Source organism: Lagopus leucura, unplaced genomic scaffold (assembly GCF_019238085.1).
Source record: "Lagopus leucura isolate 7727_CA_CO unplaced genomic scaffold, USGS_WTPT01 Super-Scaffold_100001, whole genome shotgun sequence".
Taxonomy (NCBI): Eukaryota; Metazoa; Chordata; class Aves; order Galliformes; family Phasianidae; genus Lagopus; species Lagopus leucura.
Genome location: NW_024962262.1, coordinates 95,794,589 through 95,807,506, shown reverse-complemented (window position 1 = coordinate 95,807,506; position 12,918 = coordinate 95,794,589). Strand labels below are relative to the sequence as shown.

Sequence of the window (12,918 nt, the reverse complement as noted above, 5' to 3'; positions counted from 1 at the left end):
TCGGGGTTGTTGCAGGATTAGTGCTGATCAGTACTGTGTTAGATAAAGAGCAGATGTAGGTGACCAAATGCAGTTTTGCCCAATATGAAGTTGTTTAGGCTTTGCAGCTGTAGCACACACATGCACACACACAAAGCAGAGAATCACAATGAAAAAAATCATGAGCATCACTGGAGAATTAACAGGAACAGAGCAACATGGAATGACTGGATGGTGAGGAGAAAGAGCGGAAGTGTTTTAAGACTGGCATGTTATGGGCACTTAGACTGGTCACAAAGATCCCAACACGCAGCTTGTCAGCACGCTCAGGGTGGTGAACAAAGGAAATGAGTACAGCCTAAGTCACAGAGGTGGGACAGGATGAGGAGACTGATCAGAGCTCACTCCTAAAGGGCACAGAAGGACACTTCTAAGCTTGGTGATGGAGCAGCCAACTCAAGAACAACGCAGGTAAGAGGACAAGAACAACGTAGCTAACATACCTTGTCATCCAGTGTGTTGCAGAACATTTCTGACAGATCTCCTCCATACAGGCACTGTGGTGCCTGAATGCTGGGCACTCATGGATCTTGCTTATTTTGAGTGTGTGCCTAGGGTTGTGCATGCAGTGAGGAAATTTTAATAGCCACTGTTCCCTCCTGTGAAATTTCCCAATGACACATGCAGCATTGTGCAAACTGGCACTGCAGAAACAAGCACTGCAACATCCCAACATTACTGTCATTTCCTGCTTTGATCTTGAAAGAGGCATAATGCATTTTTGTACTTTGGTGAAACAGTGAAGAGCATAAAACTGCAGATTAATACTTAATTGCTTTACAATCAGCAACTGCAGTATTTTTCTAAACTTCAAGGGAGGGGTAGGTGTCTTCAACATTTTCAGGCCTATTATGGCTCCTTCTGAAGCAAGCAGTGAGACCTCTGCTCAGTGACAGTATCCTAATCCCAGATGGGTCGTTGTTCTCTGTCAGGCTGCTAGTTCATGTTCCCAGGAGATACCACCTTGAGTGCTGCACTCAAGCTCCCCTGTTCCTCAAGGTGTGATGGACATAATGTACCAGTGGAATTTAAAAAAAAGAAAAGAATTTATTGTTGCTTTGCAATATAAAAAGAATAAATCCATAATTACAAAGTCAGAGGCATAAGAGAGCTGAATAAAAGGAATGTGACATAACAAAGCAAAATCTTAAAACAAAGAAACAAACAGAATCTTGTCTGAATGCCTTTTCTTGTGATACACCCCTTCCACAGCTCCATCTCAAACTGGCATTAATGGAGCCTGCTATAAGTCCAGTGCTAGGACAGCTGGAAAGAATGGCACACAATCATTTATACTCCGGTAAAGGACTGAAATTTTAATCCATAGAGATGTAAAGGATACAGAGTAAAAAGGGCTGAAGTGGAGAGCCCAGACAGCATTCTGCACTGCAGAATAACATAAGTATGGGTATGGTGTCTTTGTGCCACTAAATACAGCACACTTCCAACCATTTCTTTTTGGGGACATGGATGCTGGCAGTGTTCACAAGGAGCATGTGTGCTAGGCTGAGGCAGGATCTCAGAAGGAGCTGCATGAGGGGACAACCTCATCACAGGCATTTTTGGGGAAGAGGGGCAAAAGACCCAAACAGCTGCTGAGCTTCCGCTCAGAGTTCTCACACATGGAAAGCCACCAACGCATAACTGGAAACAAAGCTGTCCATATTGGTTTTATGAGCTGTTCAGACTATTCTATAACCTGAGAATGCACCAAGCCAATTAACTTCAAGGGATGATTGAGTAAAATCTTCCTTCCCTGCCTGGAAGTGAGATCTTAAAACATCCATTTACAGTCCCTCCAGGAAGGGAGGCATTTTAGTACCTAACAGGTGATTCTGCTAGCAGTGAAGTTTCAGCAGTCCCACTGGGTAAGGACGTAAGCTGTGACCTCTATTTTCTCTGAACTCACTCGTCTATCTTTGCATTTTCTGGGCCTTGCAGTGCCTGACTGAAGATGAGCTTTTTCAGCTGATCCAATTTGTCGTCTCTTAAGGCATCTCGGATGGCACTGAAGAAGCTGAAGTAGTGCTGAAAGTTGTGCATCATGAGCAGGACCCCAGCCAGAAGCTCATTGCTCACAAGGAGGTGATGGAGGTATGCGCGAGTGTGCCTCTGACAACAGTAACAGCTACATCCTTCCAGCAAAGGACGAAAATCATCATAGTATCTAAGGAGGGAGACACATTTGGTTACATCAACAGTCAGACGACTCACTCAGGTAACAAAGACTATCTAGTTACTCTATGGCCTCTACATGGACCTGAGCCCTGAGGGCTGGAATCTAGTTTCTTTAAGACGTGCTGCATCTAAGCCCGACACAAAGGACTCTTAAGAGCATTCAGGAACTCACTATGGAGCCAAGAAGCCACACAATTAAGTCAGAAGATAATTCTGACTGCATCACCACTAACAGTAGCAAGAAGGCTTATCTGCACCTTCCCTCACAGAAAAGCTGCAGCTCAAGACTCACCGTGTCAGCTATCAGTCTGCAGAGAAGGAAGCTACCAGAAACAAAGATTCACAGAATAGTATTCCCTGCTACTGTGAGATGCACTATGCTCACAAAGTGGGCAGAGAATGGAACAAATCAACACAGTTGATTAATAAGCTGTAAAAAAAACAAAACAAAACAACAACAAAAAAAAAACAGTTGAAAAATAGTGTTTCATAGCTGAGAATTTGCTCTTCAGTGTTATTCTGCTCTCTGTTGTAGTTTCCATGGAAATAAATAGGAGGCATTACTTTTGGAGTGACCTGTGTACCTTCTGAAAATGACTCAAGTTAATTAGATGCAGAAGAACAAAATGATCCTCAGACAGCTTTTGTCACACTAGTTTTCCAGCTGGAACATTGCTGTGGCCACAGTATTTCTGCTGGATAAGCAATCTGAAAATCTCTGGCTTTAGATCAGAGAAATGATAGCACTTTCAGCTATCTTTCATACACTGCTCTGTACATCAAGCTAAAATGACTACCTGACACTTAATTCAATGTCTAGGTCTACTTTACTTCCTCCAGTGGTTTTGCATTTTATGAAGTTTCCCATCCAGCTACTGACAACATGAAAATATAGAGGACAAAAACCATAGTATTCCCTGGTACAGTTGCAGGTTCCTTCCTCACAAATATAAATACCTTTTCTCCTTCAGAAATATCTCAAATGGTGTCATTTCTGGGTCAACTTTGACAACCTCCTCCTCGTCTTCTTCAGTACCATTTTTCTCCAGGTCCTGGGCCCCATTTTGTTTTAAAGCTGCTATGAAACAAAAAGACAACAGCTTTTTATCAACAGGTCAGCAAGAGCACAGGGAGGGTTGTAATATCCTACATTAGAGTATTTCTGCCACTCTCTTGCCAAAAGAAAAAACTCTTGCCACAAGTTTCCACTTCCTTCCTATGGTAAGCAAGCATTTTTCTTTAATTATCATAGATTAGTTAACAAAAATAGAATTTCAGATTATTAGAACAGCAAGAGACAAGTGAAAACTCATCTATCAGACTTAATGAAGAGTTAGAGCTGAAATAACAGCACAAGTTTGTGCTGCTCTGCTGAACTGAATTCTTAATAAAATGTTTCCAGTCTGAACGGCATGCTGACTAGAATGCAGTCACCTGAACAAATTGATTTTATTGGGATTTTGTTGGAATAAACAGGCTACTGATCTGCATTCAATCATTCTACTTTCCATTCTGTCACCCAACTCAAAGATTTAGATTTCTTTTTTCTTAAACAATTGAAACAAAAGAAGCTGATAGCACTGACACAGGAGATGTAGATTCCATATGTGTATGTTCACAGTCTACCTTAAAACACCCCATAATTTTGTAGGTTGGCATTTTTGTTGTCGAGCAGGAGATGTTTCTGGAAACATCAGTAATATTATTTTTTGCACAATCCACATCTAGTGAGTGTTGCATAGGAACAGAACAAAGAGGTTATTCCTACCCGTAATTTCTTTTGGTTTAGTAATAAGATGAGATGAGGCAAACAACAACAAACAAAGAGAATGGTTTAAAAGAAAAAAACTGACAGCAAACAGAAGGAAACAAGATGTTCCTTCTGTTCTATTTATCTGGTTTTGAATTATCCAGGCATGAAAAGAAACCAAGTTCCACCTAGGAAGAAAAATGTAAAACGTTTTTTTTTCTTTTTTCCATATTAAAAACATTTACTGAGTCCAAAACAAGACGACTGCTTGAAGAATGTTTAACAGCTGCTTTAATGGTTGCTATGCTTGCTCCTCTCTCACAGCCCAATGAGGTAATGCACTATGAACATCTTGGTTCTGTTCTCATATGAATACACAAACTGAGAGGAAAGCTACCCAGAGAAACAGCATCCCTAACTTTGGTCAGCTATAAAGGAAAAGGACTTCAAAATAAACTTTAAAAACAAACAAACACATACTCAGTTAAATGTAGAAATCGAGTATCATAGTAGAATTCCATATGAATTTGCCCAGCCTGCACCGCTAGCACTAACAGAAACATTTGTAAATGGTGTCAAACAGAGGACAGATACACAGTTCAGTCTACAGAAACAACTGTGTTCAGTGTTAGAGAAATCATTATGCACATTTTGCCTAAGCAGACATTCAAATCTTTGGCTTAAATCAAGGACAAAAGAACCCTCAAAAACAGATTCTTCCAAAGCATGAATTATGCTTGCCACACTACCAGCTGATACGGACACATCCTACCTGCTGCTTTGGGATCTGAATGGTAATCATAGCCAAACACCAAGGCACAGCCTCGCTCCGTCACCTGGAAGGGAAAGAAGCTCTCAAAGATGTCCACTCCCCTTTCAATGCACTCAAGCACCTCATCTGGTTTGCCCACACCGTGGATGATTCTGTAAGAGATGCATAAGAAGATAAACCTGAGAATATCCCAAGCAGAAGCAAACAGATATCTCAAGGAAAAGAGGCATGTGGAACACATATAGGTTAACCTTGGAACTGCTAAACACAAATCAAGTGCATACAACAGTCTATCACTCCAAGCCCTGCACAGCTCTATTTCCACACCCCTAACCAATCCAGTACACAAGAGGCTTTTCCTCCTTTGCCATTCAGAAGACAGCACAAACACTCATTTACCAAGAAAAATCTCATTCCGCTCATGTTTGAAGTGAATAAAATACATTTATAAAATTCACCTAACAGCTATGTTTTAGAACAGATATTTTCCTTAGTCATATTTCTGCCCTAAATAGCTACCAGGTACCAGATACACTGACCTCTTTACTCGGTAATTGCTCAGGAAACAATTTGAAAGGACTTGGCCTAGACCAGCAGAAACAGCAGATGATGTTTCTAGCAGTATACAGTTCTCTAGCATCTCAAGAACTGCCTGGAGCAAAATGCACTAAGGAGAAACATAACTGGAAATAGAAAGAAGTTCCTTGCTTTTTTCTTCCTTCCTCTCCACACTCTTCCTAGTCAAGCCTACCTTTTCACCCTCACTGATACCCTTTATTCTATAAATGTCTCTGATTCACCCAAACAAATGACTGTCAAAAAACTGGGCAGTAACATCCACTGGGATACAATATGAGACAGGAACAGCCCAGCTGGATTGCCATCAGTGGTAATAGGAATCCTGCTGTTAGCCAAATTTAGCTGGCAGCTTCCTTGAGGGCTGGTGAAGCAGAGGAGAACAGAGTGATTCCTGCTCTCCTGCAGGTGCATGGCTGGGCTGAAGGCAGTAAAAGCTAATGTAGGGCAGTGATCTAAACAGATAATTAGAAAAACACACAGGGGCTGATAAATGAAGTCACAAGGTGCCATTTTTAGTCACTTTTCTAAGTACCTGAATTAAATTGATGAGCAAAGAATATGGATGGGGAACGATTTACTGCGGAGCGTCTTCTGCTTCAGGCTCTTATGAAAGGGAGAAACTGATGTTCAATAGCTAAAGCAGTAGTTCTGCATGTGTGATCAAAACCCTTGCTAGAATTTAAATTTGTACAGACAAGAACAAAAGTTTGTTCTTGCAAGGGTTCCACCCCTACTAGAAAAAAAGAATAAGAGATTTCTACAACCTTAGGTTCCTGAAAGGACCCTAAAGATCACATTCATGACATCATTTCACTAACACAAAAAGCAATTCCTTCTCAGGTGAGGGTGAGAGTGTTTGGCTTCTGGAGGATTTCGCATTAGAGTGGAAGACAGCTGCAAAACAGCTTCTCCAGCCAGAACAGCAAGGGTGAAAGCAGGACTGTCTGACACTCACTCAAGGTACTTACAAGACCCCAGAGGCGAACCAGCTTTCTTCTTACATAGGGGTCACAAACACTTGTCTTACTCAGACAAGCAAACTATTTGACAAATGAGGTTACCTGAGCAGATTGGACTTAATGCTCTTGGGATCTTTTTAAGTAGTTAAACCAGACAAGATGGCAACAACACAGCAAGGCTTCTAGTTGTCAAGGAAATTCAAACCCTGGGCACCCCTTAGCATGAACAAGCTGCAGCATGACAGCACTTTCACATCCTTTCTTTTGAACACCACCTGTTCAAACCAATGCTCAGATAGCAGAGGACAACACAGCTACAGAAAAACTAAGGGGCCCTTGTCATTCCCTTCAGGAAATGATTGGGAAAAGTCAAGAATGATGAAACTACTCTGTAGACTCTGACATGGATCAATCAGGTGGGCATAACCAACAACACAGAATATACTACAGTTCCCACACTATACCAATCCAGAGAATGCAGTCAATCCAGAGAATGCAGTTTCTCTTGTCCAGGCTGATTGAGCTCTGGTAATTTACAGGCTCAGCACCTTAGGTACTAGGTCAGAGCCTGCTGGTCATGTAAGCACTTCTGTCAGCACCCCTCTCTACTCTTCTCCAACTTAGCCTGGAGAACTGCAAACCTGACCTTTTTTCTTAGAAGTCCCTGTAGAATGAGTTGATAATTTTTGTTCTAGCTGAACCTACAGTAAACCATGGCCTCAGAGGCCAAATGCAAACAAGTTCAGACAATAGCCTAGACATATCCCATCTATAATTTTTCCTCAAGAAAGCAAAGAAGTCCTGAACTCAAATTTGATGATGTGGGGAATGCTCATATCTAGAACATGAACACAGCTTGGTGTCAGTTTCAACTGAAAATTGAAACAACAGTTGAAGCCTGCAGCCTGACCGTGGCCTGGCACACACACACAGCACTGTGCAAGAGGGTGACTATTTCTCACAGTGATATTGCACAGCAGCCTTGTAAAAAGATGGGTGAACTTCTTGGGATGTCACCCATATAACTTACCTTGGCTTATCCTCTGGCAGCTCTGCTGTCACAGAAGAAATCAGGTTCAATTTGGTCTCCTTTGCCATGGCATGTCCCTGGAAGCCATCTAACAGAAAGCCACCCACGGGTCTCTTGGCAGTCTCCCTGGCTGATCTGAGCCTCTCTTCCAAGACATCTCCACCTTCAATTGTCCCAAACATTACACTTCCTTGTAGTTCCTGGCTCAGAAGAAAGCAACAAGCGTTAGAGAGTTCTGCCAAAGACATGCAGGATCTCACAGCACAGACTACAGATGCTTGCTACCTAAACCATGCATTCACAGGAACTTGGAAGAGCCACAGTGATTCATCCTATGTAAGATAAACCCTCAAATGATACTGTGAAGTCCAACTGGGAGGTAGAAAGGAATTAGGAGAGAAAAGATTCTGTTTCCAGCCTCAGCACTAATTCACTGAGAATTTCAGATCCATTCTTTCCACCTCCCCACAGAAAGTAATAACAACAGATGATCTTTGTACACAGCTTTTTGGAGGTGTCCCCTCAGCACTCCATGTCAGTCCAGAATACAAAGCATGTTAAACCACCTTGGCTGCCAGACAGCAGAGCTCACATTCTATTGCCCTTCAGGAGATGATAGTATTGGTTCCTGCAGCCACTTTCCTTTGTAATGCACACCTGAATAATTTGTTCCCTTTCACCAAAAGGGAAGGAAGTTTTAAACCATCTGGAGAAAATAAATGATAGAACTGGCAAATTCTGGCAAGTCCTCCTTCACCTGGAATTGAACAGATTTCAGGGGAAAAAAAAAAGACTTGTCTCAATCTGAATGAGAAGATCCTACTTTGCCAGAGTACACAGCATGAAGGAAAGTGAAAAGAAATGCATTACAGTCCAAAAGCAGAATAATATAAAAAATAGAATTCTCTCAAACTAGTAGAAATTGTTGTTTTGTAGCTGGAGACAAGTTATTAAGAGAAGAGAAAGGCAGAAGGAAATCCCACAGTGCTACTGATCTTACCTCCTCCAGGACTTTCACCTGCACATCCTCTGATATATATGTGTGACAAGATCTCCTACTAAATCACATCCTGGAACTGGCACACAGTGCAGCATAGGCCAAAAAGCAGCTGCAGTGCTACAGTCTTGACATCTTTGGGACCTTACCGGTGCCTTTTCCAGCAGCTGAAGGCATACATCCAGGAAGGAAAGCGATCTGTCCACAGACTTCTTGGCCCTTTTTCTAGTAACTTCTCCAGAAATAGTGTCTCCATCAGCAATGCACTGGAACCAGTCAGGCTGGATAGCCCGCTGTATGTCCATGAACTTGGAAGCTGTCATTTCCATGCGTCCTGAGCTGCCCCACAGGGACACTGTCTGTCAAGAAAAGAATAGGACTGAAAGACCATGCAAAGGTTAACGGATCTCAAGTGGCAAAGGAGAGAAGTCTGATGAAACACCAGATACTGGAAAGACACTGAAGAGATAAGTTCTACAGCAGCATGGCTCAGATATTCAGTTCTCCTTGATACAATGAGTGAATGAGAAACGACGAAGTTGGGATTTCCAGGATACTCTTCATGAAACCATCAAACACATGTAGCACAGCAACTCCTCAAGGTGTTTGGAAGTCTCTGACATGGAACAGCTGGCCTTATCACTCAAATTAGTGGCAGAATTGGAAGAAAAAAAAAAATGAAAAGAATTATAGATTTAGGTAATTCCGTTCCTGCACAGGGAGAGGACTCAGGCTGGTTCCTAACAGCAAAGAATATGCAGTGGAAAAAACTACATGGTGAAGCTTATCCTGCCATTCATGATAAGTTGTCATATCCAAGCAGGATCCAGAACTGACCAGATGTAAGCAAGTACCAGGAATTGCCCCTCCAGGCCAGTGCCACAGCAACCAGTATGTACCATATGTACTGTGTGGGAAATTGATACATCTCTAGGATGGAACTGGCAAAGGCTCACAAGGCTCCTGGGTTACTGACATCTCTTCCTGCAGAAATACTATGTTCTTTCCTTCTGTGGGTTTGTATCAGACTGTAACTACAAAGACAGGGTTGCAGGTTTACTGCAATCAGTGCAGTGGCATCACTGCAAGCCTGTTCAGCACGTAAGCCAAAATGCATGATTTTTCCTTTACTGCCATACTAACAGCACAAGATTCCAGAGATCTCTGCCCTGTCTGAATCATCTCTTAACTGCTCCGGAAAGAGACTTCCAGTAAGGAAATATCCAGATTTATTTAGTTGGAGCTATGAGCACACAAGCGTCACTTTTCTTACTACAGAGAGTTCTTTTTCTATACAGTGCATGAACATCATCTTGTTGCTTTCCAGACACATCCACACAAATGTGGGGACAGACTGGCAGCTCTTGTTTGGTAACTTTAAGTGGGTTCTTTCAAGACTTTACAGTTACTGTACCTTGTTGGTGTTGTAGCCAGAAGGACAAGGAGCAGCTGGATCTTGAAGGGAGCAGTACAGCACTGTATCTGGCATACCTGGGAGCAAAGCAACAGAGAAGAGCTTCATGAACCAAAACAAGGCTAATGTAAAGGGATGGTCTACGAATTTGCAAAATGGAATATGTTTTCCTCCCACAAACAATCTCACAATCCTCCTCTGCAGTTCTTCTACAGGACAGATAAAGAAAAATACTGCTCAATTGATCTCTCAGTACCAAAGAAGGTAGCCAGACTTCTTCCTCAGCTTTACCAGCTGCAGGGAACAGAGCACAGTACTGGGATGAAACAGGAAACAACAGCCATTGTTTCTGCAAGCTGCACAGCCCCTTAGATTTTTTTTTAATTATTTCTTCTTGATTAACACACCCACTACTAAAATTTGCCAGACACAGTAGCTAACTCACTTGACAACTTGACAGGTACACTGGGAGACATCCGACAATCTAAACAGAATAACAGCCTCAAGCCTACTATTGTATAGGAAAGACAACATACTGTGGGAGATCAACTACAGAAATGAGAGCCTCATCTCTGCTAGACCAGAGGTTTCTAATGTCATACATAAAGCTTGTATGTCTTAATGCCACAGTTTTCTCTTCGCAGACAGGCACTGAAATTGGTAAAGTCTCCAAGAAGTTTCAGATAGAAGGGACTTACGATTGTTCTGGATGGAATAAGCAGTCCCAAGACAATTATCAAAAGCTGCATGTAAATCTCCTTTGGAAATCCAAGCCAAAGCTCTGCTATGTAATGAAATAAATGTCCAAAATCTTGAAGTACCTTTTTTTTTTTTTAAAGAAAAACAAACTCTGTCCAATAGATTTCTATCTTAACAACTGTCAATGTTACTGAAATTAAATAGACATTCAACCACTTCAACAGGATTTACCATATAGCCATTATAGCCCTAGATACCTGGACAAATCATCCCAGTAAGCCTGATGGTAGCTGATCACCCTACCATTCTTTGAGTTACCTTCCCAGATAGAAATACTTTGAATGTTCATTCAAGATGCCAACTCTGCTTTCACTGCACTCTCAGGTTCCTATACCACCTGAGTCCAAAAACAGTGATCTCGGTGATGCACTGCATGTGGGCAGTCCTTTAGCAGTCCCTAATGACTGACAGGGAAAAAACCTACAACTGTTGCATGCACAGAAACCATGGTCTGTGCTCACTCTTAGCACCAAGCTAAAGGTTTCATTCATGAACTGCTCCAGTAATAGAGGGACTGATAAAAACTACAGAGGCTCAGTGCAGTAACGGAGGACTGCAGCAACACTTACTTCATATTCCAGCTTACTTGGATGTATTCCTAAAAGCGACCATTCAGCATGAAAAAATGGAAGGCGAATGGATCAGTGCAAGTACAATCTGACAAACTAAAAGGAACAAAGAACAGGAGGAAAACTGATTTCCAGCTGCTCATTTAGTTTCTCAGAGCTCCTGCAAATCCAACACGGCCCCTTCTCTCAGAACAAGATTAGTTTAGAGGCAGAAGCATTCACTCAATGAGACTGATTTGACGTAGGGTGTTTTGTCTGTTCCTCATAATGGATGAAGATTTTTAAATTTTCTTCTTTAATTAATCTTCATGCCGGATTAAAACTTTCTGTTGGGCTTAAATGAAACCAACTGCGTTGTGATAACCAAAAAATGGCAGCGCTTATTAGAAGATGGATACTCTCAGAGAATCATTTAGACAGCTGCAGGAGAAGGTTATTTTCAAGGCAATGTTCTCCTCACATGACTAGTTAGAAATTGCACTTCGCAAGATCCTTTTGTAGCCCCCCCAACTGACAGTGGCTACTGTAACTTCTCTCTCAGTTTTAGTTGCAAATTTTGACTTGGGCTCATTCTTGCCAGTGTTGAAAATTCTACGGCAAAGATTAGGGGAGAAAAAAGTAAAGCAGAACTACATATTCTCACGCTCTGTTTGATGGATTTCTGGCCCTACTGTTGGCAACAAAATATTTTAAGTCCTCCTTAGATTCACTCTGACTGAGAGAATGCATAAATGTAGAAAGCCTGCACCTAAGTGTTTGCATCTCAAGACACACCAGTTAGATCCATCTCCCCCCAGACACGCATCGTCCCTCATTAGGTCTGAGTCTGTACACGTGGCTTGTAAGCACACAAGGTCAGAATTCACGTAAAAGCTTCGTTTTAATTCTGTGCAGAACTAGGAGCCTGGCAAGCCGCCATAAAGCAAGTACACCCCTGAATATTTACACGCCGCTGTTTACTGAACTTTTCCTCTCTGCAGTTTCTAATTGGTTATCTGTTCCATCTATTTTTCGTCACCCAGGTAACTAGTGAAATGATGGCAGAACAGCCTTCAGTTGCACCAGAACTGGTTCAGGCTGGATATGAGGAAACTTTTCAGGAGTGGTGAGCTGGTGGCACAGGCTGCCCAGGGAGGTGGTGGAGTGACCATCCCTGGAGGTGTTCAAGACCGTTGAGGATGTGGCACTGAGAGATGTTTTAGTGGGCACGGTGGGGACAGGCTGACGGCTGGAGTAAGTGATCTTAGTGGTCTTCTCCAAACTTAATGATTGCAGGATTCTAAAAGTCAGCTATGGGGCATTTCCCCTCGCCTTCTGCTGACAGCAGTTTGTCACACTGGACATGCTTGTGTCATACTGCTGCCTTCTCACACATACTCGTGATCGTTTCTGCTCCTCGTCCACACAGACTCCAAGCTCCCGGCAGCTATAAGCAGTAAACATCCGCACTTTACCTATAAACTTCGCCGCTCCCTCCTTGTACTCCTCCAGGACGTCGTGCAACTCGGCCCTGCAGCCAGACACAGAGACGCATTAGGCACGCGGGGCGCTGTAGCAGAGGCAGGCGCGGAGCCGCGCGTCCCGCCGCCGTTACTCACATGGTGGGCAGCGTGAGCTGTGCCACGGCAGGCACGCCGCCGACCTCGCGCAGCGTGTCGCGGGTGAGGTGCGGCGCCGTGCCGGTCCGCGTGTACAGCAGGCAGCCGGGCAGCGCCAAGGCGGCCGCCCCGCTCCGGCCCAGCCCCGCCAGCGTGCCCAGCCGCCCGCCCGCCGCCCCGCACAGCTTCACCCGCATCCCGAAAGCCGCAGCCGGCGGAGGAAGGAAGACGCGAGCCTCGCCGCTTCCCCCGCTTTCCCCAATCACCTCCCGCT

General features: G+C 43.2%; 1 protein-coding gene across 1 annotated transcript; it reads right to left on the bottom strand.

Annotated features, from left to right (window-relative positions):
• Nucleotides 1–1,061: 1,061 nt before the first annotated feature.
• On the bottom strand, nucleotides 1,062–12,841 carry QTRT2 (queuine tRNA-ribosyltransferase accessory subunit 2). The gene is made up of 8 exons (XM_042868393.1): nucleotides 12,645–12,841; nucleotides 12,501–12,556; nucleotides 9,719–9,795; nucleotides 8,454–8,663; nucleotides 7,308–7,507; nucleotides 4,740–4,891; nucleotides 3,175–3,295; nucleotides 1,062–2,206 (listed from the first exon to the last, which is right to left on the bottom strand). The coding sequence occupies exons 1-8, from the start codon at nucleotides 12,839–12,841 to the stop codon at nucleotides 1,945–1,947; spliced, it is 1,275 nt and encodes a 424-aa protein (XP_042724327.1). The 3' UTR covers nucleotides 1,062–1,944.
• Between the last annotated feature and the right edge of the window lie 77 nt (nucleotides 12,842–12,918).

Coding starts and splice junctions, on each gene's coding strand:
- QTRT2 (XM_042868393.1), bottom strand. CDS start 12,841: ATGCGGGTGAAGCTGTGCGGGGCGGCGGGCGGGCGGCTGGGCACGCTG. Junction 12,557..12,644: donor CAGCTCACGCTGCCCACCAT/GTGAGTAACGGC, acceptor GTCTGGCTGCAG/GGCCGAGTTGCACGACGTCC. Junction 2,207..3,174: donor ATATTTCTGAAGGAGAAAAG/GTATTTATATTT, acceptor CTCCCTCCTTAG/ATACTATGATGATTTTCGTC.